The following is a 19,957-nucleotide window of genomic DNA, read 5'->3' as shown; positions in this document are numbered from 1 at the left end:
TATACCGTACTTCGAAACAAGTGCTGCTACCGGACAGAACGTGGAGAAGGCAGTGGACACACTTCTGGACTTGATAATGAAGCGTATGGAGCAGTGTGTGGACAAGACACAGGTCTCGGAGACAGCCAACGGAGGAAGCTCGGGAAAGCTAGATTCAGCAAAGCCGGAGGAGAAAAAGTGTGCCTGCTAAACGTCACCTCTAAACTGTGAGAACCAGTGAAAATACTTCATCAGAATACGGCTGACCTACCACCAAATTCAAACCGGCTCTCTTGAGCCGTGCACAGAAGCAAAGTTACATTGTTTTATTGGGATTGTGCATTTTTCTCCAAAGAACTGGTTTAAAACTAAAAGCTCTTGTGCCGAAATGATTCTTCCTGATACGGTGCCATCTTCATGGAAAACTCTCCCACCTCTTCTTCCCCTCTCCTTTTCCCCCAGCCCTCATCTTTATTTTTCATGTGATCAGGATACTGAATAGAGGAGAGTAGCTTTATTTTTTTTTTTTAAAAAAGGAGGGAAAGAACCTATTGTCTGCATACACTGGATATTGAAATTAAAATGGAGGTGGGTGGTTTTCTAGGTCTGTGCCATTTTTCCACAGAATCCTGTTTCTTTATAATTCTTAATCTGCATCAGGGACCGTGTGTTTTCTAAGGCAGAGATACAAAAGATTTTACGTGGCCTATTAAGAGAAACTTGATCGCTTGCACAGAGTAAGCAATGCTGTGAACCTGTCCTGACTGAATCACTGAGACGGCGGTTGGGGTGTGTGTGTGTGGGGTGTGTGGGTGTGTGTGTTGGGTTTGGGGGGGGAGGAAGTAGGGCGTTTAATTTGGAAAAAAAAATCATAATCAGGGAATTGTGCAGCATTGCTTGTGTTGCCAATAATCCAAGCAGGGATTGGAGCGTTGTAGAAAACAACTATGGAGAGGGATTCTGACGCTGCAGGGACAGTTTATAAAGAAGAGAGTATAATGTATGGGAACAGAGATAAACTATATTTTATGGAACAACTTCTTACCGTTAGCAAAAAATATTCTCCCCTCCTCAGCTTAAGATAACTATCCTATTTCTTTTTCTCTGAGTAACTGCAATTCGCAGGTAGGACATAGGAAAGGACTTGTGGCTGTTTGTGCTGCCTGGAAGGGAGCTGTAAACTCCGCTGTGCTGAGAGATCCTCCAAGTTATCACTACGGCTTTGGTTGTCTGTATGCTTAGGTTTACAACAGAGGACGGCGGTTTACAACAGAGGACGGCTTTCTCGTACTTTTAAATTCCCTGAGAGAGGGCAACGTGGAAAAAATGTGACGTGGTACTTGGAGCGATGGGAGTGCAGAATACGTGACTGATAAGGCAGAAGCGTGTTGCGGAAGTTTGCAGGTATCGCAGCGCAGAGGGTGGAGGTTGCTCTGTGCGTGCGCTGCAGCAGAAGGGCGCAATGCAAAAGATTTCTCCTGCGGGTGAAAGCGAATTCTAGTGAAAGAGCAAATTGCTTATCACAAAGATCAATACAGGAAAAAAAAAGAAAGAAAAATACTATATTTATAAGTATAGATGATTTTCTAAACCAATTTACAGCATATTTATTAGTCTACCCTGTCCTTTTTTGTAGAACAACTGTTCTGTTTTTATACAGGTGGTAGTTAAAGGTCTATTTGTGTTTATTGCGCTTTAAGCTACTTTAAAATCACTTGGGAGGGTGCAGATTGGGGGGGAAACACAGATCTCTTTACAAGTCAAGCTTAATTAGTCGGGTTGGCAGGATTGCAGAATTTCATTTATTTAAATGTTTTCAGCTTTGATTGATTGCAAATTGCAAACTTTGAGAATAGCAAGCTCATAAAGTGTTTCAGTGCTTCCCAGAAATGGAGAATTTACCAGACTCGTTGCTGAAAAAATAACAGGTTTTTCTCCCCAGCTCCTAAAACGATGTTTACTTGATGATTTGGCATGTTAACGGGGCAGATGGTACATCCGTAGGAGCACACCCATTGGGTGAGTAACCAAATAGCTGCGATCACCATGCCAGAAATCTAACTTGCAGGCTGTAAAGATTATAGAAGTGATAGACCATACCTAAAGGCTATATATAGTGTATACTATACAACCAGGTATAACGCAGGTCCTTTTATAGGCTATAAACAGCCCTAACACCTCAAGAGGTGGAAAAGCTGTTGCAGTAGTCAAGAGGTGATTTCCCAGGCAGAAGGTGTAAGTAGACTGATAGCAAGCAGGCTGATATTCAGGTGGGTTCCTCATCAGTTACCTGAGGTACGTAGACTGGAAGTTCAGGGTTTTCTTTGAAGTTGTATTGCTTTTTAATATATAACATAAAACGTACCCATAATTTAAAAAAAAAAAGTAATATGTCTTGAATTCCTGAAAATGATGATCTGAGGAGCTCCCTGTCTCACTTTCAAAAAAAAATCTTTCACGTTGTGGCATCGGATTTTTGTCCGTCGAATGGGAGTGAAAGAAGTTGCTAAGAATGGTAATACTGACAGTCAACCGGAGCGTATTTCGCAGAGCAGCTGAAGTGTAGCTTGTCTAAAAGCTGTTACAAAGCCAAAAGCGACGTCGGTAGCAGACAGATGATTCGTGCAAAGGTGTGTAAAATCCCAAACCTGGCACTATTTCAAAGCACCTCGATGAAGCTTAGTTGCTTCCATTTATCTCTCCACCTGCTGAAACTAGCACTCTTAGAATAATAATAATAATAATGAAAAAAACTAAAAGAAAAAAATACAGCAGTGATACCCAGAACAGTTTGGTCTAGAGGAAGGATTCTCCTAACCTAGCCACTGAGCTTCAGTGACTGAATTCTGTCAGAGCTGGCGGTCCGTTTCCGGGGAGTTCTGTTCCGTAAGGACACGGTCTCTGAAACTCTCCAGCTCCGATGGAGCGAGCACATGGCCAGCTGTCACAGCCCAGTGCGTCTGGTTAGGAATGAAAGGGAAATGACTGTAGTAAAAATTCCATTGCTTGGTTTGTATTTATGTACTTGCTAATACAAGAAACTGATGATTATTCTGCCTTTTTAAAAAAATTAAAAATCTGTGAATGCATGTGAAACTATTATCCCAAAAGGATTTTGCCATCAAAACTTTGTTTGGAGGAAAGGAAGAGAAGGTTAAACATGCTTCCTCTCCTGGTAGGTGGGATAGTAGCTCTCAGTTATTAAATTAAGAAAAGAGGAATATGATAAGTGATTCTAAATGACCACTAACAGCCTTGTTGTTTATCAGGTTAACTCTTGGCAAAAAAACTAGATAATGAACTCTTACTAAAAATCGCCTTCTGTCCCCCCTCCACCGTTGTCTGACTCCTGGTCCATTTTAAATTCATAACTATTCCTCTTAGGTTTCCCTTGCCCACCAGCAGATTCGCATTCTTAGATGTCCACTTGGCGACGTCCGTTTGTCTTCCTGCAGCGTCACGGCTCTTGCGAAACCCCTCTGAGCAACCGCAGCCAAGCACAGATGACTCAGGGCCACTCCTTGCTCCTGTGGTAGGAACTGAAAGCGATAGCAGTGTTAAGGTTCACGAGTTCTAGGTAATATCCAGGAAATAATGGTAACTGCAGCAAAGAAAAAACACTGCAAGGGGGTTACTCACAGTCTTACAGAGCCATGGCTGTGTGGAAAGGAACTTTTCCATCCCACATGCTGGAAGACCATCTCTCAGTTCTGTCCTGTACCCTCTTTCAGATTGAAGGGCTTTCCTTCACTTCTACTCCAGCTCTGTGGTGGATCCCCTTAGGTGGTTTTTCCAGCTGCAGTTCGCTGAGCCCCTGCTAGCTGCTTGCAACCCATTGGAAAAGAGCCGGGGAGCCGGCGGGGCGGTGTGGCACAGCCGAGTCATCCGTACGGTGTTCAAAGCGTTTCACTTTGACATGTTCAGTCCTATAAATTCTTCCAGGACACCGGCCTGGGAAATGAATTTGCTTTCACTTAACATCTCTGGTAGGATATAGCCTCATCCCATCCCAGCAGAACTTGAATCCAGATTCTCCTGTTTCACAGTTGGATTATACATGCTTGAATTGGAAGTTAAGCATTTGCTTTTGAGCACAAATACAGCTTGTTTGCAAGCCTGCTAGATATCCCACAGCAGGGCTGGAGAGAGAGAGAAGGTCCTATGATACTTTGTCCAGGGTGATACTAAAAATTAAATGTCGGTGCAGGTATTCTAACGCTTTTGTCTTGAATTTCAGTCCAGGCACTGGTTTCTCAAGGTCTCTTTTTGTGTCCTTTTAGAAATACCTTATTTCAGTTTTCCAGTATCCCTCCAGTAAAGTGCTCTTGCTGCAGACTTTATTGCGCAACGTGCGTGGTGATTTCTGAACGGAACAGTGCTGTGCACTGACAAAGGTGACAGTAATACCCGTCCTTCAGAGATGTGACTTGTGGGATCTTAGGCTGAGAATAACTTTGGTTTCTTTTTCTCTCTGCATAGTTCTGCCTTCCTCATCTCCAGCAGCCGTCTCGGGCTGTGACATTTACCGAGACAGTTCAAGTTACCCGACTTCTTGTTCAATCTGTTCCCTTAATCCTCTCGGCGTATCCCAGTTAACCCGCGTATGCGGCTGAACATTACACCTCTTGTCTCGTCCTTGGAGCTCGCTGTACTCCATTCTTCTTCCTGATCTACAGGTGGTTTTGTCCTCTTGGTTTTAAGCATGAATGTAAAAAACGTGCCATCAAAAAATGTTAATACGCTATGCTAGAGTAGTGCTGGAGTGCTGCCCTGTGGCTATAGGCACTACGGCGATCCCCTGGCTGCAGCTCCTTCCATTCGCCTGCAGCCTTTCGCTCCGTTTCCCTTATCCTTTGCTAAATATTTGCATTGCCAAAGTCCGGTGTTGCTGTTCCGTTTAGGAACTGCCACATTGAGTGAATTCAGACCCTGGGGGTAATACTCAGAGGAGTGAGGAAACTTAAGAGTCAGCAGGGAATGTCTTTAAGCTGATGCTGCTCTTGCTCTGGCATTCGTGCATCCTTTGCTGACCGTGCCCTCGCCTTGGAGTACTAGTGCCAAGACCTTTTTTAGGAATGCAAGAAAGGAAATGCGCTGTTGTCAAATGGGATTATTTTACTTTTTTTTTTGATGCGTACATTGAAAGTACCTTTTTTGGCTGTAGAGATCACTCCAGCAGTGAATTTACGCCGCGCGTGTTTACATTATGCCGCTGCGGTGCCTCGGCCAGCCCCGCTGCCAGGTTGGGCATGGGGAGATGCGAGCCGGTGCCGGGGCAGGGTCCTGTGCTGCTTTGCATCCTCAGGAATAAAACAAATTATGCAGGCGGAGGGGTGGGAATACCTTGGGCTGGCTGGGAATCGCAGGATAGAAGTGGTACTAAAGGCAAGATGCTTTAGAGAAGAGAAATGCCCTTAAATGTTTACAGTGTTTACCAGGGAGCCCAGTTTGTGAAGTTACTGAAGTTTGGGTGTAAGCGCTTGGCTGAATTGGGTCTGGAGCGTCTCTGTGAAGTAAGGAGCTAGTGTCAGGGCAAAACAACTAGAGCTAAAATGGTGTAAAATGGAAAAAAACCCCAACCTGCACAGAAGTACCTACTCCATGAGCATACAGATGTGAATAAGCTTATTTTTGTTATTTTATTTTAAATACTGTCCAGCCCCAAAGAAAATTGTTCTATATCAACTGAAAAAGGCCAGGAGAGTATTAATGACTCTTCTTCAGTGCACAGTTTTTAGATGCTTAAGCAGATGCTCTCCAGAAGTCCTTACGGGGTCTGTTGCTCGTAGCGATACCCATTCAGAGCCATGAAAGCATTAGAAATGGCTTCACAATCATTTAAGCTTCTGCTTTCATGTTATGAATTATTTTTATCTGCCACCTGCTAGTAACATGTGGGTTTTTTTCCTTGGTCTAATGACTCATTTCCAAATAAAAGCACTTGCCAGGGGAGCGGCTGCCCTCACAGAGGAGCACATCCTTGTTCCTCAGCCCCTGGCCGATGCGGTTTCCCCACTTTACCGTCTCCTCTTCCAGCCAGGATGCCGCGGCAGAGCCGGCTTGGAGCCCCGGCCGAGTCCTGAGCCCGGTGTCCAGCTCAGCACCTGCCTGCCCTTAGGAGAGGGACCAGCACTAAAGAAAACCAGTAGCAGGAATTTAAATAACTTGGTTTTTCCTATAGCCTTTGCCTTCTGTGGCTTTTTACAGACATTTGCAAGAGGAAAGGTATTTGCTTCTCTAAAAAAAGAGGGAGTTTGGGTGCCTGAAACATGCTCTTTTTTTTTAAAAAAAAGGAAACAGAAGGCAGGAACAGGCAATTTGCTGACTGCTCGCACGGCTGAGACTGGCACAGAGATGATGTAGCAAAAGACATTTGAGAGCAGCTGCCATTTCCTTGCTGTCTTGGTAACTTTACAAAAGCCGATTGCCTTAACTGTTTCCTGAAGGCTACATCTTGAACATTCTGAATGGGTAAAGGGGTGTCATACATACGTTTACATTTTAGAGGGCTGGATCATGTAAGAAAGTTTATTAAAAGTTGTGTAAGATGGGATTTTTGATACATGCTCCATAGTGACTCTTTAGGACTGTTTCAAGGTAAGAGGTTTTATCTCCTAGAACTATTTCAAACCATGGATGTAACTAAAGTTTTCAGCCTAAACTTTAAAAAAAAAAAAAAAAATCTGGAGCTGTTATTTTAAAACTTGTATTCTTGGCACTATAACTGAAGAAAAGCAGCAAGCGTAAAAATAACCTCAAGTGACTGCTATTTTTATACAGGTGTGAACACCGTAGGAGTTTCAGACCATGCTCTGATCTTGCTTACAAAGAAAAGGAGAAAAAAAAATAAAGTGTTGTAACTGATGGGAAGCTGTAAAAATGAATAGTTTTCTACCTGACTGCTGGGAGTCCTGGCTTGAGGCACCTTTAAAGAGCAAAAACAAATTTTCACAGCTTCTTTCCTGGCTTAATAGTTCTACTTTAAACATAAATTCCTTTCCTCCCCAAACCCCCCCACAGCCCCATATAGGTTAATTTTTGTGTTTTGTTGTTTGGGTTTTTTTCCAGAGGATGCGTTGACTTGGGACTATTGTCTTAGATGCTGGGCAGATCTGTTTCTAATTTATTATTCTTATTTCTATCTAAACTAGTTCAAGGCGACACAGGAAATGATTCTTTGCTATGTGCTTTTGTTCCGTACGGTTAATCTAGTTAAAACATAACTTTAGAAAGTAGAACCTGAAGTTGTCCATCCTCATCGCGCAATAGGGCTTAATGGACAATCTGTGTATTAGAAGCAGCCTGTTGTATCTTACTCAGCTTTAACTTACGGAAGTTAAATGGTTCTTCTTTAGTTTTTAAGGCATCTTTCACCTTCGGGATAAACACTAAGCATCCTGTATCAATTACCTTTTAAGTGTTTCCTTCTGTTATGCTACTGTAAGCATGTTTTATGTTTGTCTTCAACAGATCTGTGCTATGCCTAGTGCTATATGAATGTGATCGAAACTATCTTGAACGCAAATAGTAATTTTTATTATAGATTGCCCCTTGATTGGACCGTGGCGCTTACTTACCGATGTTAATGTCACTCTGTTGTACCAAAGTACCCGTGGCTTCAAAAAACATACTGTCAACTGATTCACTGGTGTCTGGGTTTGTGTAATACAGCTGAGGAATGTATCCTGTGACTCAGTTTCTGCACTGTTATTTTCAGAATAAAAGGACATTTTTAAATGCGGTGTCTCGGCTGTTTTTGGGGGGGGAAGCAGAGGCTTTTCCCTAAGAGGTACAGCCCCGTTACGCAGCGGTAGCTGCATTAACCGAGTTCATCCCGGAGCGACGCTGTGTCCGAGTAACGTATCTAAGGTAAGAAAAGGAACAAACTGAAACGTAGCGCCTTTAAGCCTTATTTAAGGATCAACACATTTCTTTATTATTACTTTATTTTCCAAATGCTGCTCTGTCTGCACGTCAGGGATTAGAAGACAGACCAGGGACTCGGCCCTTTTCCCTCTGTGTGAAGTAAACGTGAGTGTGCAAAGCCACTGTCCCCCCCACCCCGGGACACCGTTTAGCTTCCAACGGCATGCCACATCTCTCGAACAGGGGATTGCTGACCGCCGCAGCACCTCTCCTACTTCAGGGAGGAGAAAAACCAGCCCTGCAGCAGCCCCTTTCCCCTCCAAAAGGGATTTCAGCCGGAGGGAAGGCTCAGGGAAGAACTTCACGCTGACGCGGGCAGAAAATTCACTATTCGCCATGGAAAGTTTTCAGGAAAACAAGAGCCGGGTTAACCCGGAGAGGGATCCGCTCAGCCCTTGCCCGAGGAAGGACGCTGCGCCATTACGGCACTGCTATGCCTAAACCACGCCGTGCCCGCGGGGTCGAACGCCGGAGGAGAGCTGAGCCCCTCGAAATGGCAGGACCCCCGCTCCACCTCCATCCACCCCCTGCTCCGACAGCAGGCAGGAAAGCGGCGACTCTTAACAACGTACCGGGTTAGCCAAAGCTTTATTTTCGAATCTTACCTAAATGAGAGTCGCGATTAAACTGAGTCTGTGCCGCGGTCTGTGCAGGTGGCAGCCCCTTCGTGCAGGCAGGTGCCTGCCGCTGCCCGCACCAGAGCTCCGGCGATGCGGCGTCCCCCAGGTACGGCCGGGGCTGCCTTTGCCATCCGGGCTGCGCGGGCGTTCGTGAGCTCCCCTCCTCTCTCCTCAGCTCTCGCCTTCTTTCCGGGTTTATTCTTTCAAGCGCAGCCCTGCAGCGCCGCGTGTGTGAAGGCGAGGCCGTAGGAGTTACAGGTTGCAACGGATGGAAAAAGTCCTTCTGACAAAGGTAGGAGACAAACATCCAGTCGTTCCTTCAGCTCTCGTGCTTCCTTAGCCTGGTGAGCATCAGGTAAGGGGATGCTCCAAAAGCTCCAAAATCTCGTGGGGCGCTGCAGGGCGAAGCACAAGAAGGTCGCGATCGCGGACGCCCTCGCCTGCCCAAGCCAGGCTCAAACCCCCTACAACCGTACGTGAAATAAGTCGGAGATTTATAACTACGGCCCTGGATGCGGAGGGGCTGATTTCAGACGCCTGCTCTGCTAACTGAGAGCAGAAACTCGCGTCCAGATCTACTAGAGCAAAGGACTGGATCCCCCAGAAAAGGCTCCGATTTAATCTCGAACGGACGTACAAGCTTCTGAGACGCCTTTGGTTGATGTCCGTCTGAGCTGGACACCTGCGCAGGAGTCAGGACTGGGGCTGCCACCATCAGCTACTAAGTTTGAAGCAGAGCTTGTGGTTTTCCTCTCCTTTCTAGAGAAGATAGGCTCTGCAGGATGAAATTTGGTTGCTCCCAGCAAGGTCTGACTCAGCTCACGGGGACCTGCAAGGGGGCTCGGCCGTTCCTGTGCCCTGCGGTACCCCCCAAGGTACTTACTCAGTCTGGAGAGCTTTGGAAGCGTTAGCCTTGGGCTGGCTAGACCAGAACTCTACTCTGTCTTTCAGTTCTTTATTCTGCAAGGAAAAAAAAAATATAAAACAAAAACCCCTCTCAGCAGAAGGGAGCAGACAAGAGACAAGCCTGGATGCCAGCTAAGACCCACCGCTTGTTCACCAAGGTTGTTGTGGGGATGGTTTTTTGTATTTGGGGGTTGGTTTTGGTTTTTTAAGCCAAGAGAAAGATGTCAGTGTCGTACGGACACAAGCCCAGCAGCGTGAAGGGCCCCCCCGATTATAGGGAACTACTTTTGCTCTCCCTTCAATACCTTTTTACTTTCCTTACCTGCGCTTCCAGTGCGGTCAGCTTCCCCGTCAGGTTTTCTATTTTTTTATCTTGGTTGCTGAGTTCGTTGTTGAGTTCCTCTGCCTGAGAGTTAGGAAATAAAGTTTCTAAGAGATTTGAAACCTTAATACATCAAAACACCATCTCTGCGTCGAACAAAAAACCACACAGAGTTTAATTTTGTTAATTTTCTAGGATGTCAGCCTGTGGGCTTTGGCTCGTGGGAGCAGCTTCAGGGCAGGTGCCTCCGGCAGAGCATCCCCGGGGCAGAGAGGTCCCCGCGGGGAGCACGGCAGGGAGGAGGGAGCCACGTCCCCCCGGGGAACGCTCTATGAGAACTCAGGGGTCTGCCCGAAATCACTGACTCCACTGCAATAATCCCATTTTTTAGGGACGCCGTTTCCACCTTAATGCTGCAACGGGTATGGATGTCTGAACGCGGGGTGCGCGACGCCGGGCACAGCTTCGGTGGCATCCAAGCTGCTCGCCCCCAGCGCCCGTGCTTAAGACAAGAGCCCGCCGTCTCCCGTTTCTTTTCCCGATGGCTGAAGACCTGCCCGGCGGGACACCAGCCTGACCTCCCGTATCACGCCGCGCAGGTCGCGGTGCTGCGCCTGGATCACGCGCTGGAGGTGGAGGATCTGCTCCCGCAGGGTGGAAATCTGCCTCTGGAGATCCAGGCACCTGCGGGCGAGAGCAGGAACACCCCGGGATCAATCCCCCACCTCAGGCTCAGCTCCAGAGCTTGTCGCTAGCAAGGATGTTCCTGAGGGTAGACGGCCGCGATTCATACAGAACTATCGATATCAAGGCTGCTTTGTTGAGCAAAACAAATAAAACCGTAGTTTGAGATGTGTTTTGCCCGGTCAGACCACCCTTACTAGCTGTCGATAAGTAAATTGATAAATAATGAAGGTTATTGCCGTACCTACTGCACGCGCGATGTCACCAAAGCAACGTCGACTCCGAGCGAGAATCGGGAAAGGGAAGGAATTAGGGCATGCAAGGTGGGAGGAAAAGTACCAGGAATATCAGCTTCTAAGAGCTGTAGGACATCAACATCTGTTTTGGTTTCTTCAAGCAATCATAGTAAATCGTGTTTTGAACCGGTTGCTTTCATCATGGGTAATTTTACTACCAGAAGGAACTTGAGCAAGTGATTGTCTGGTTCTCTACGTGAAATAATCCCCCAGAAAGACAGACAAACACTTCAGCACGTGGATTTACTCACCGTTTGCTGTCTTCATTCCTTGACATCATCTCTTGAAGCGTCTTTTCAAATGCCATTTTCTTCTCTATCAGAGTTTTCTTTTCCTAAAGAAACAATTCAAGTTATACAAAAACTCTTATTACATTTCCTGTCATTCAATTAGCAAGAGAAATTTGGCTGTACCTTCAACGGTTCCGCTTTCCGTCTGAAAACAGACAGAATTCAGCATTAACCACCCGCGTCAACCGGCGTCAACATCAGTTGGAGCTACGAAGCAGTCTGACCTCTCCGAATATGAATCCGGAAGGGATGACAGTACTGATTTATCCCGAGAAAAATCCCAACTCTCTTCAACTACCAGTTCTCTCCTTCACATAATTAATGAAACCCTTAAAATTTAGAGCCTTAGTTTTAGAACGGCACTTCTATAGGAGTAATTCCCGCCGCGTGCATCACGAGGAGGACGCGCGGTGCCATCGCTTCTTCCAACGCAACTACCGCCACCAAAGAAAAGTCACGATAAAGGAGAAGTTTTCTGCGTGTTTCCGTGCCAGCAGTCGTTGGCTTGCCGCAACAATCATTTGCTCGTTATTTTCGGATGCTTAGGGCGGCATTTGTGGGAGGGTTAAGAAGGAGCAGGTTTTAGCGCTAAGTTTTCATTTCAAATGCTAGAGGTACGCCGATGGGGGAAGGTGAAAGAGCAGCTCTTCCGGAACAGAAATCGTTAAGAGCCACAAATTAAGACTTCTCCCTGGTGCTCTCCCGGGTTCCTCGCCTGCGCCGATTCCGGGTGCCAGGCGAGAGGGACAGGAGGAGCGGGCGGACATACCTCCTCCATCCTTCGCACGCGCCTCTCCATCTCTGCAATGCGGGTACGTTTTTCCCCGATGCCTTCGGCGAGGCGGCCGGCGTTAGCGGAGCTTTGCTGGAGCTTTGCTTCTTGTCGGAGGTTGTAGGCCTGGGACCGAGAAGGACGTTAACGCGGGCGTGCTGGGAGCTGGTCAACGCAACGGATGGACGCTCGAGGAATTCTGAGCTAACTCTACCGACCCCGATTCCAAGAAGCAGGAATAAAACCATTCTTATTTTTCATTTATCCCATTTAACTTCCCCGCCGCGCTAGCAGAAGAGACTCAGTAGCTCCTCGGTTGAATTTTGCAGCACGGAGAAGCCAAAGCCCAGGTAAATATTTTGATAGCGAACGGGATGGTCGTCCCCACTGGCGGCGGGGGCGGGAAATTTATACCTGTATTTGCTGCTTTTCATTCTCGTGGCTTTTTTTCAGTTCTTCTGACCGAGTCCGGTAGTTCTCACGCAGTTGTTGGGAGGCAGATCTGAGAGCCTGTACACCTGCTTCTCTCGTGGCTTCCAGCTAGAAAGAGTAATTGTAGGATACATATATGTTTGTGCTTTAAAAAAAAAAAAAAAAAAAAAAGTGATGTTCTAATCGCATGCTGAAAAAATAAGCCCTCTGTACAAGATCAAAAGTCAGTATTTACCCTCGTCAAAAGAAGAGAAAGGAATCCTAAACACCTCCGGGCGCTATCTGACAGGCAGTTTAGTTTCCAGATAAAGGCAGATTTATTCAGTACTGAGCCATCCCCAATGGCTTAAAAGGAGAGACGCGCTTCCAACCGCTTGGAAATACATCTGCTGCCGACTACCAGCGGAGCTGCCTGCGCTCACTACTTCCAAATGGGATGCGTCCCCAGAAGCGGATTTTGATATAAATTTCATCGCCTGCCGGAATGAAAGTTCGGAGCGGCCGGGGAAGCGAAGCGGAACCTGCCCCTTCCCCGAAGCGAAGGCTCCGGCACACGATCGCTGAGCGGGCGCCGTGCTGCGGCAACCGAGACCCGACTCTGAGCTGCGAGGCACGCGTGTTCACCTAAAACCCTAAAACCCGACCCGAACGCACCTTGATCTTCAGCGCTTGGTTCTCCCTGCTCACCACCAGCAGCTGCTCTTCTGTTTCCTTCACCGTCCTTGCAACAGGGCTGCAGCTCCAGCCGCTGCTCTTCGACTCCGCTTTATCGCCCGCGGCTTGGGGAAGCTGCTAAAGGAAACGCACGCCGAAATTATTTTAAAAGCTAATAGAAAACCAGCTCGAGCAATCAACCTGGCTTCTTATAAACACCCCTCTCCGGCTCGCGCAGGGAGCGAATTCTCCGGGGAATCGAGTCCGGCACAGCTCCTCCACCTCCGCGAACGAACTGAAATTAAAACGTTCGGCTTTTTCAGCTCTCCGGGGCTTTACATTGGAAAGCATTTGCACATCCATCCTGATAAATAACTCTTCCGCTCTCTACAGTGGGTTTTTTTCCACAGGTAAAAGCTTAATTAGCTTTTGGATTATTGCAGCCTACGTTGCGTTGTAGGCGAGGCTGGATGAATGCGCGTCGAGTAACTGTCGTCCAACACTTCCCCTTAAAAGAACTACTTCTTACTCCAGGAATACAACATTTCCAAATCCGTTGATTTGCTTCCTAGGGGTTGCCTCTTTGCTTAAAACCACTCGCTTGAAGTCGTTTTAATTTGCTTAAACCACTTTTTTTGCCCTCCCGTAGGCGTTCACAAATGCGCGCTCGCCGCTTGCTTTCTGTCTGCTTTGAAAGTTCCGGGCGAGGAACACGACCTGAAATCCCTCAGATTTATGCCAGAACGCGCTGGCATTTATACGGCCTTTCTTAAGTTACACCAAGTTCATTTGTTAAAAATAAACTCCTACAAACAATGGGCAGTCTGTACTTTTTAAAGGGTTCGAGTCATAAATCACTTTCTTTTCACTACAGAGGCTTTTCTTCAGCCTCGCTCCTCAACTGAATAGAGAGAGGAGTAAGCATTTTTTTTTTTTTTAAAGGAACTTTTTGTGATCGATTATTTCTTAATTAGCTGCGTTTCAGCCCACTGATCCTCCTCTCTCTCGTTCTGCAGCACTCTCCTGGGATACAGGAAAACCGCCTCTGCGTGTTATCATCACCGCGCTCCGCTGCGTACGGCAAAGAAGTAAGATAGCGGGTCTAGTGGGCTGAGTTTCATCGCTCACGAGATCTCTGACGGGGAAAAAAATAAAAGAAAAAGGCACGTATTCACGGTGGCGGCGGATCAAGCAGGGCACCATGTCCCAGGCCCTTCACGAGCCGCTCTCACCGCCACAAAATATAAGTTTTTTCACAGTAATTGCTTCATGTAAACAATTTTGGCTTATGAGATGCTTAAGGATTCATTACAAAATTTTCAAAGTTACGGTACTATTCCGCAACTTCGTCAATTTAATTGTAAAGGGAACGAAGCAATCTTTTTTTCTTCCAACTTAAATCAAAAGTTCAAGGCCTTCTCTTCTGTCGTCACACACAAAAGTTCGTTAAACGCACTCATTAAACTCCGTTCACCCTGCGTTTCCTCTGGCATTCGGAAAAGGAACGCCTCGAGACTATTCCACGCAAACCTACTGTACGCCGTGCTCTCCGAGGAGCCCGCGCTTTGCCGACTGACACCTCCAGCATCTGCCTGTCCCTTGGGTCAACCTCCACCTCCCGAGACCCTCGTCCTCCGGGAGCCCCCGGGCCCTCGTCCTCCGGGAGGCCCCGGGCCCTCGTCCTCCGGGAGCCCCCGGGCCCTCGTCCTCCGGGAGGCCCCGGGCCCTCGTCCTCCGGGAGCCCCCGGGCCCTCGTCCTCCGGGAGGCCCCGGGCCCTCGTCCTCCGGGCCCTCGTCCTCCGGGTACCCCACACCAACGCTTCTGCTTCAGACACGGCTGCTCGCTGTCTGCTCCAGAGCCGCCTCATCTCTTCCGGGGACCAAGCCTGTCCAGCTCAGCATCGATGCTATATAGCAAAGGGCTTCAAATAAAAACTTGCAGGTATAGCAGTACGTACCACGATGTTCAAACTGTCTAGCAGGTTGAACGGCAGCTTTAGGTACACGTTTGTTGTTTTTTTATTAATTCATCGTATCTCACATTATTCTTCTTGTTTTTAAGGTGTAACGTATCCATCCTTCATTCTAACCGCTTAGCCATTTGTATGCAAAGCGGCTCCAACCACACGTTCATTCACGCTCTTTTCCATCTTCCCGTCTCAATCCCACCACCAGACGCCCTGCAAAGCTGGGACTTCTCGCCGTGGACGCGTTTATCCCCACCGTAGCTCCCAGACGGTCCCTACCGCCGCGCTGCTGAGCGCGGTCAAGCTCCCGCGTCCTTCTCCTCGCGTCTCCCAGCAAACATCTCCCTGCCCGCTGAAGGGCGTCGACTTTGGGTGGGGACGCGCACTTAAGTGTCTCTTGCAACGATCACTTAAGGTGGTTTAACCCAACCTAAGAGAGCGCGTGCTATAATTAAGTCACTACTGCGGAGTAAACAGCATTTCTAGGATCGATGGGTAAACCCAAAGGTTTTCCAAGCGCGTGTTGCACTTGGTCAGAATTAGTTTTGCTCACCCCGTTTCTTGCTGGAGCACAGAAAGGAACAGAGCAGCGACAACGTCGAAAATACCTTTTTCACGTATTCAGCTTCCTCGGTGATTTGGGCGCAAGAGGATCCATAAAGCACGTAGTTTCCCTCTGAGCCGTGGTCTTCTTGTGTTATTTGCTCAGTGAGTAGCAGGGTAGTCATCACTATACGTGCGTTTCTCCGTTCTGTACAAGAGAGGAGAAAGGGGCTTGTTTCGTTACGCAAGGATGGAGAATAATCCCATTATTCCATCCCATTTAATTCCACTTCGACCTCAGGGACGCGCTGGAGCCAAGCAGGCATCGCGAGCTTAAAGCACTAAACATTAAGGACCACTTAAATAGAAATAAAAATTCAAAAATAATAAAAATAATAAAAATAATAAAAATAATAAAAAATAAAAAAATAAAAATAATAAAAATAATAAAAATAATAAAAATAAAAATGCAGACACCTGATTATTATTTTTAATGGATGGGAAAAGAGACAGGGATATTCTCACATTGCTTTCACTGAAGATTTCAACGAGTTTTTACCAGCGACCTACACCCCAATCCTATATTATTCCAGAAAACACGCGGCCAGAGATCCCAGGCAAAAAATACGTAACTCGCAGACGTGTGCAGTTGAACTTAGAACAAAACTTTTACCATCCACGTCCAAAGTTTATAAACCAAACCCCATCACCCTGCACGCAGTAATCCCACCGCCGTCGGGGAATTCAGCCTGGCTCTGCGTTCCCAGCGACGACACCAGCGCAGAACTGGTTTTAACGGGGTTCGGGAGGATTACCCCCATCCTGCTTAGATATTCCAAAGCAGCACAAAACTTGAATGCTATCATAACTCTCAGGAAAAGGCAAAAAACCCCCAAAAAAAGCGCCTGGGAGAGAAGAACTAAGGTTTTTGTTTTTTTTTCTCTGCGGCCCTCCAGCTAGGTTTGTGCTGTACAATGGTGACATCCAGCGTCAGCTGCGTTGCTCTGACGTGAGCGCCCGTCCCCAGCCCCGTCCCGGGCAGCCGGCGAGTTCCCAGGCGCTCGGATGGGAAAAGCCAAGATTTAACGAGCGCATTGGAAGGATCTGGAACCGATTAAGGTTCGCACAGAGGAATAACGAAGCCACTCAGGGAGCACGGAGGGTGCGGATGGGCTCAGAGCGGGAGAGACAAAAAGTAGTCGCGCTTTAGAAAGCTTACGGATAATTTACAATAATATTTCATTTAAAAACACATCTATTTTAAACAATTTAAGTTCAGGGTCTCGGGGCTCCTGAAGTTTAGCTCAGTAACTGCACTCCCGTTGGCGCGGTACGGATGCCGCAGGCGTCCGCGGGGTCATCCCGTCACGAAGCATTGCAGCTCTCCCAGGAAGCGCGTTTCTTCACCAGCTCATTTTCTAATAAAATATAATTAGGCAACTTGAAACATTTATGGCCGTGGTGGAGGAGGAATGGCATTCCCAGGGAGCCCCGCGCCGGGCTGGTTTGCGTAACGGCCCAGGTGGATCGGCGGCGGCTCAGCCGCACCGGAGACATCGCCACGTACCATTACCTTGTGTCCCCGGCAGACGACGGCAGGAGGCTAAATTAGAAATTAACTATAAATAAGCGTAAAGAAATTTAACACTATGAGCTTTAAGCGCCCCAGGGCACAGATTCAAAGAGCAATAAAATAAAAACTCTTATTGCTTTCTTTTTTACTCTTCTCCACCTTTTAAAAATCAGGAGCATCACCGAGCTGGTCAGTTCTGGACACGGGAGAGCGGAGGAAAATCGGGTTGCACAAGAACGAGCTACCGTTCCTACCATAACTTCCACCTAAATAGCAAAGAGGAGCTGGATAACCAGACACAACCCTCGAGAGCTTTGACCTCAAACCAAACCAAAACAAAACAAATTTAAAAAAAATCATTCATTCCAAATGTTGGCCCCTGATTTCACAGTGCCCTGGTTTATCCAGGCTGGAAGAGAAAGCAGAAATCCCGGACGCCTCCAGCCGCGGCACGGAAGAGGGTAGAGACGACGGTTCCCACCAGCGCTACAAGGGGTTAAATAAAGTTTGTTCTTCCGGCTGCCATTTGCCCTCCCTCCTGCAATCTAGCAGCTACTGAGTCACCCAACACAACCAGGAGCAATTCTCCTCTTCCGTAATTCAGGCTGAAACCTCCGCTCGCCCCCAGGGGATAAGTCCTGGACTGGAAATGTTTTCCAGCTCTGAAGCAGCCGAGCCAGGAGAAGCAAGCGATAAGAGGCACAGCTCTCTGACCTGGCTAGGAGAAGTCCTTGGGTCCTCCTTCCCAGCTGGGCAACCACGGGCAGCGGAGCAGCAGCCCACAGGGCTGCACAGCTGGACCTGCCTGCCCGCACAGCTGGACCTGCCCGCCCACACAGCTGGACCTCACCGCTCCTCCGGCACCTCCGTCCTCATGGCAGCAGAACCACGACGCCAAAGCCGCCAGCGTCACCCCAGAGCTCAGCGTCCCCCAAAACACCCCACCGACGGGGGACGTGCTGCGACTGCCCGCAGCCCGAAAAAGCTCTCTCCGCTTTGGGAGCGAGCGTAAAAAGAAGTGACAAGTTCCTCCGTTATTCACAGACTTCCCTTGCTAGAAGAAGCAATTTAAGGTTTGCAGAAAAATCCCGCTGCCAGCCTTTATAAACGCTCACCTTCCCGTGACCCACCAAGCACGCGAGATTTTCTTCGTTAGGCCCGATTGTCGACGCGGGTGTGACGACCCCCGTAATAGCCAAGTTCTATTTTTACGTCTATAAAAGCGCCGTCTCTCGGCTTTTGCTTACGACGCTCTAAAGCTCCCGCAAGAGAGAATCCACGCCGCGCCGGGCAGGAAAGCGCCACCCTCGCTTATATAAGGAACATCCCAAATTATTCCGAATAACATTATTTTGAGTAACATTCGCTATCAAATAACGTTTCGATTAGCACGCTCTTGGCCAGAAAGACTCGCAGCTCCTCGACCCACCTCCGCCACGGGGTTTGCGCAGACCCAAGGTGCCGCAGAGAGCCCGGATCCCCCCCGGGGAGCGGGGGACACGGCACGGCGGGGGACACGGAGGGTTGTCACAGCAGCTAAGGGGGACGCTCCGGGATTTAAAGGCACCAAAGGCAGCTCGCCCGTGACCGTGACCGGGTATTTACCATAAACCTCTTCTCAGGTTGGGTGGCGGCGCTGGCTACGGAACCAAGGCAGGGCTGGAGCGATGCAAATCAAAATTAAGCCATTTAATTGCAATTATCGGGACCACTCAGAGAAAGTAATTCCGGGACAGTCTCCAGCTGAGCACTGTAACTCAAACGCAAAGTTTCCGCTTTTTTTTTTTTTTAAAAATTTTTTTTTTTTTTTTTTTTTAATCTCCTCCAACAGCACAAAAAGCATTTCCGCAGACGACCCGGGGAGAAGATGAGATAAGCGGTGACGAACAGCACAACACCGCAATTAAGAGCAAGTAATCGGTGGGGACACTTTGCAAACAACCCCCGGACTTTTGGCCAGGAGACACCGGCTCGTCAGTCACTTCTGTTACGCGGATAAATGAACGAAGGCAGGGACAGAGGAAAAAAAAAAAAAAAATAAAATACTAAATTTCATGAAGTTAAAGGAGGGATCGCACACCCCGCGGAGGGACCGGGACCGCCACCGCGGGAGGAAGGGATGGCACCTCCCCAACGCCCCCCCCGGGGCACAACGGCCTGTCCCCGGAGCCCCCCCGCAGCCCGGACTCACCTTTGGGGGGAGCGGACATGCTACCTGCCGCTGCCGGGCGCGGACACGGCACACGGACACCCGCGGCAACCCCGCTCCCCGCTCCGCGGCCGGTGCCCGGCGGCCCCGCCCCGCCCCTTCCCGCCCAGCCCCACCTGCGCGATGGCCCCGCCCCTTCCCGCCCCACCTCGGGATGGCCCCGCCCCTTCCCGCCCCACCTGCGCGATGGCCCCGCCCCACCTCGGGATGACCCCGCCCCCAACCCACCTGCGCGATGGCCCCGCCCCTTCCCGCCCAACCCCACCTGCGCGATGGCCCCGCCCCGCCCCTTCCCGCCCCACCTCGGGGTGGCCCCGCCCCACCTGCGCGATGGCCCCGCCCCTCCCTGCCCAGCCCCGCCCCACCTCGGGATGGCCCCGCCCCACCCCGCGCCACCTGCGCGATGGCCCCGCCCTCGCGGGGCTCCCGGCCCTGCGCGGGACACGCACACGCACGCACAGACACGCACACACGCACACACACACACACGCATGCACGCGCACACACATGCACACACACGCACACTCATGCACACTCATGCACACGTGCACGGACACGCACACACAAGCACACGCACACGCATGCACAGACACGCACACATGCACACACACGCAGGCACACGCGCACATATGCACACACGCACACATGCATGCACAGACACGCACACATGCATACACATGCACACACACACGCACACTCATGCACTCGTGCACGCACACGCATGCACACACACGCACATGCATGCACACACAAGCACATGCACACGCATGCACAGACGCACACA

At 48.9% G+C, this 19,957-nt stretch overlaps 2 protein-coding genes across 8 annotated transcripts in view; one reads left to right on the top strand and one right to left on the bottom strand.

The window, feature by feature from the left end:
- Positions 1-7,825, top strand: part of RAB27B (RAB27B, member RAS oncogene family) — a 28,796-nt gene extending 20,971 nt beyond the window's left edge. Inside the window, exon 6 of one of the 2 annotated variants that reach the window (XM_054809768.1) lies at positions 1-7,825. In XM_054809768.1, the coding sequence (XP_054665743.1) occupies positions 1-190 (190 nt within the window). In that variant the 3' untranslated portion in view covers positions 191-7,825. The other variant, XM_054809767.1, reaches the window with a different exon arrangement.
- A 329-nt stretch (positions 7,826-8,154) lies between these two features.
- CCDC68 (coiled-coil domain containing 68) lies at positions 8,155-19,244 on the bottom strand. 6 transcript variants are annotated; one of them, XM_054809759.1, is made up of 10 exons: positions 19,156-19,244; positions 15,457-15,599; positions 12,882-13,019; positions 12,210-12,335; positions 11,793-11,921; positions 10,985-11,067; positions 10,332-10,437; positions 9,754-9,837; positions 9,409-9,485; positions 8,155-8,920 (listed from the first exon to the last, which is right to left on the bottom strand). In XM_054809759.1, exons 1-10 carry the CDS (start codon positions 19,172-19,174, stop codon positions 8,845-8,847), a joined length of 981 nt encoding a protein of 326 aa, XP_054665734.1. In that variant the 5' UTR covers positions 19,175-19,244; the 3' UTR covers positions 8,155-8,844. The 6 variants fall into 6 exon arrangements, with proteins under 6 accessions (XP_054665734.1, XP_054665736.1, XP_054665737.1 ...); XM_054809761.1 differs by having other exon boundaries at positions 12,882-13,016; XM_054809762.1 differs by lacking the exon at positions 19,156-19,244 and adding an exon at positions 17,124-17,984.
- Between the last annotated feature and the right edge of the window lie 713 nt (positions 19,245-19,957).

The sequence above is a fragment of the Grus americana genome, chromosome Z, assembly GCF_028858705.1.
Source record: "Grus americana isolate bGruAme1 chromosome Z, bGruAme1.mat, whole genome shotgun sequence".
NCBI classification, from domain to species: domain Eukaryota; kingdom Metazoa; phylum Chordata; class Aves; order Gruiformes; family Gruidae; genus Grus; species Grus americana.
The sequence above is the reverse complement of the archived record's forward strand: the minus strand, read 5'-3'. Positions and strand labels throughout refer to the sequence as shown.

Excerpts from the sequence above, each read along its gene's own strand:
- CCDC68 (XM_054809759.1), bottom strand. Across the intron at positions 11,922-12,209 it reads ATGAAAAGCAGCAAATACAG|GCCTACAACCTCCGACAAGA; the intron begins GTATAAATTTCC and ends TCTCGGTCCCAG. Across the intron at positions 8,921-9,408 it reads TCCAAAGCTCTCCAGACTGA|CGCCCCACGAGATTTTGGAG; the intron begins GTAAGTACCTTG and ends TTCGCCCTGCAG.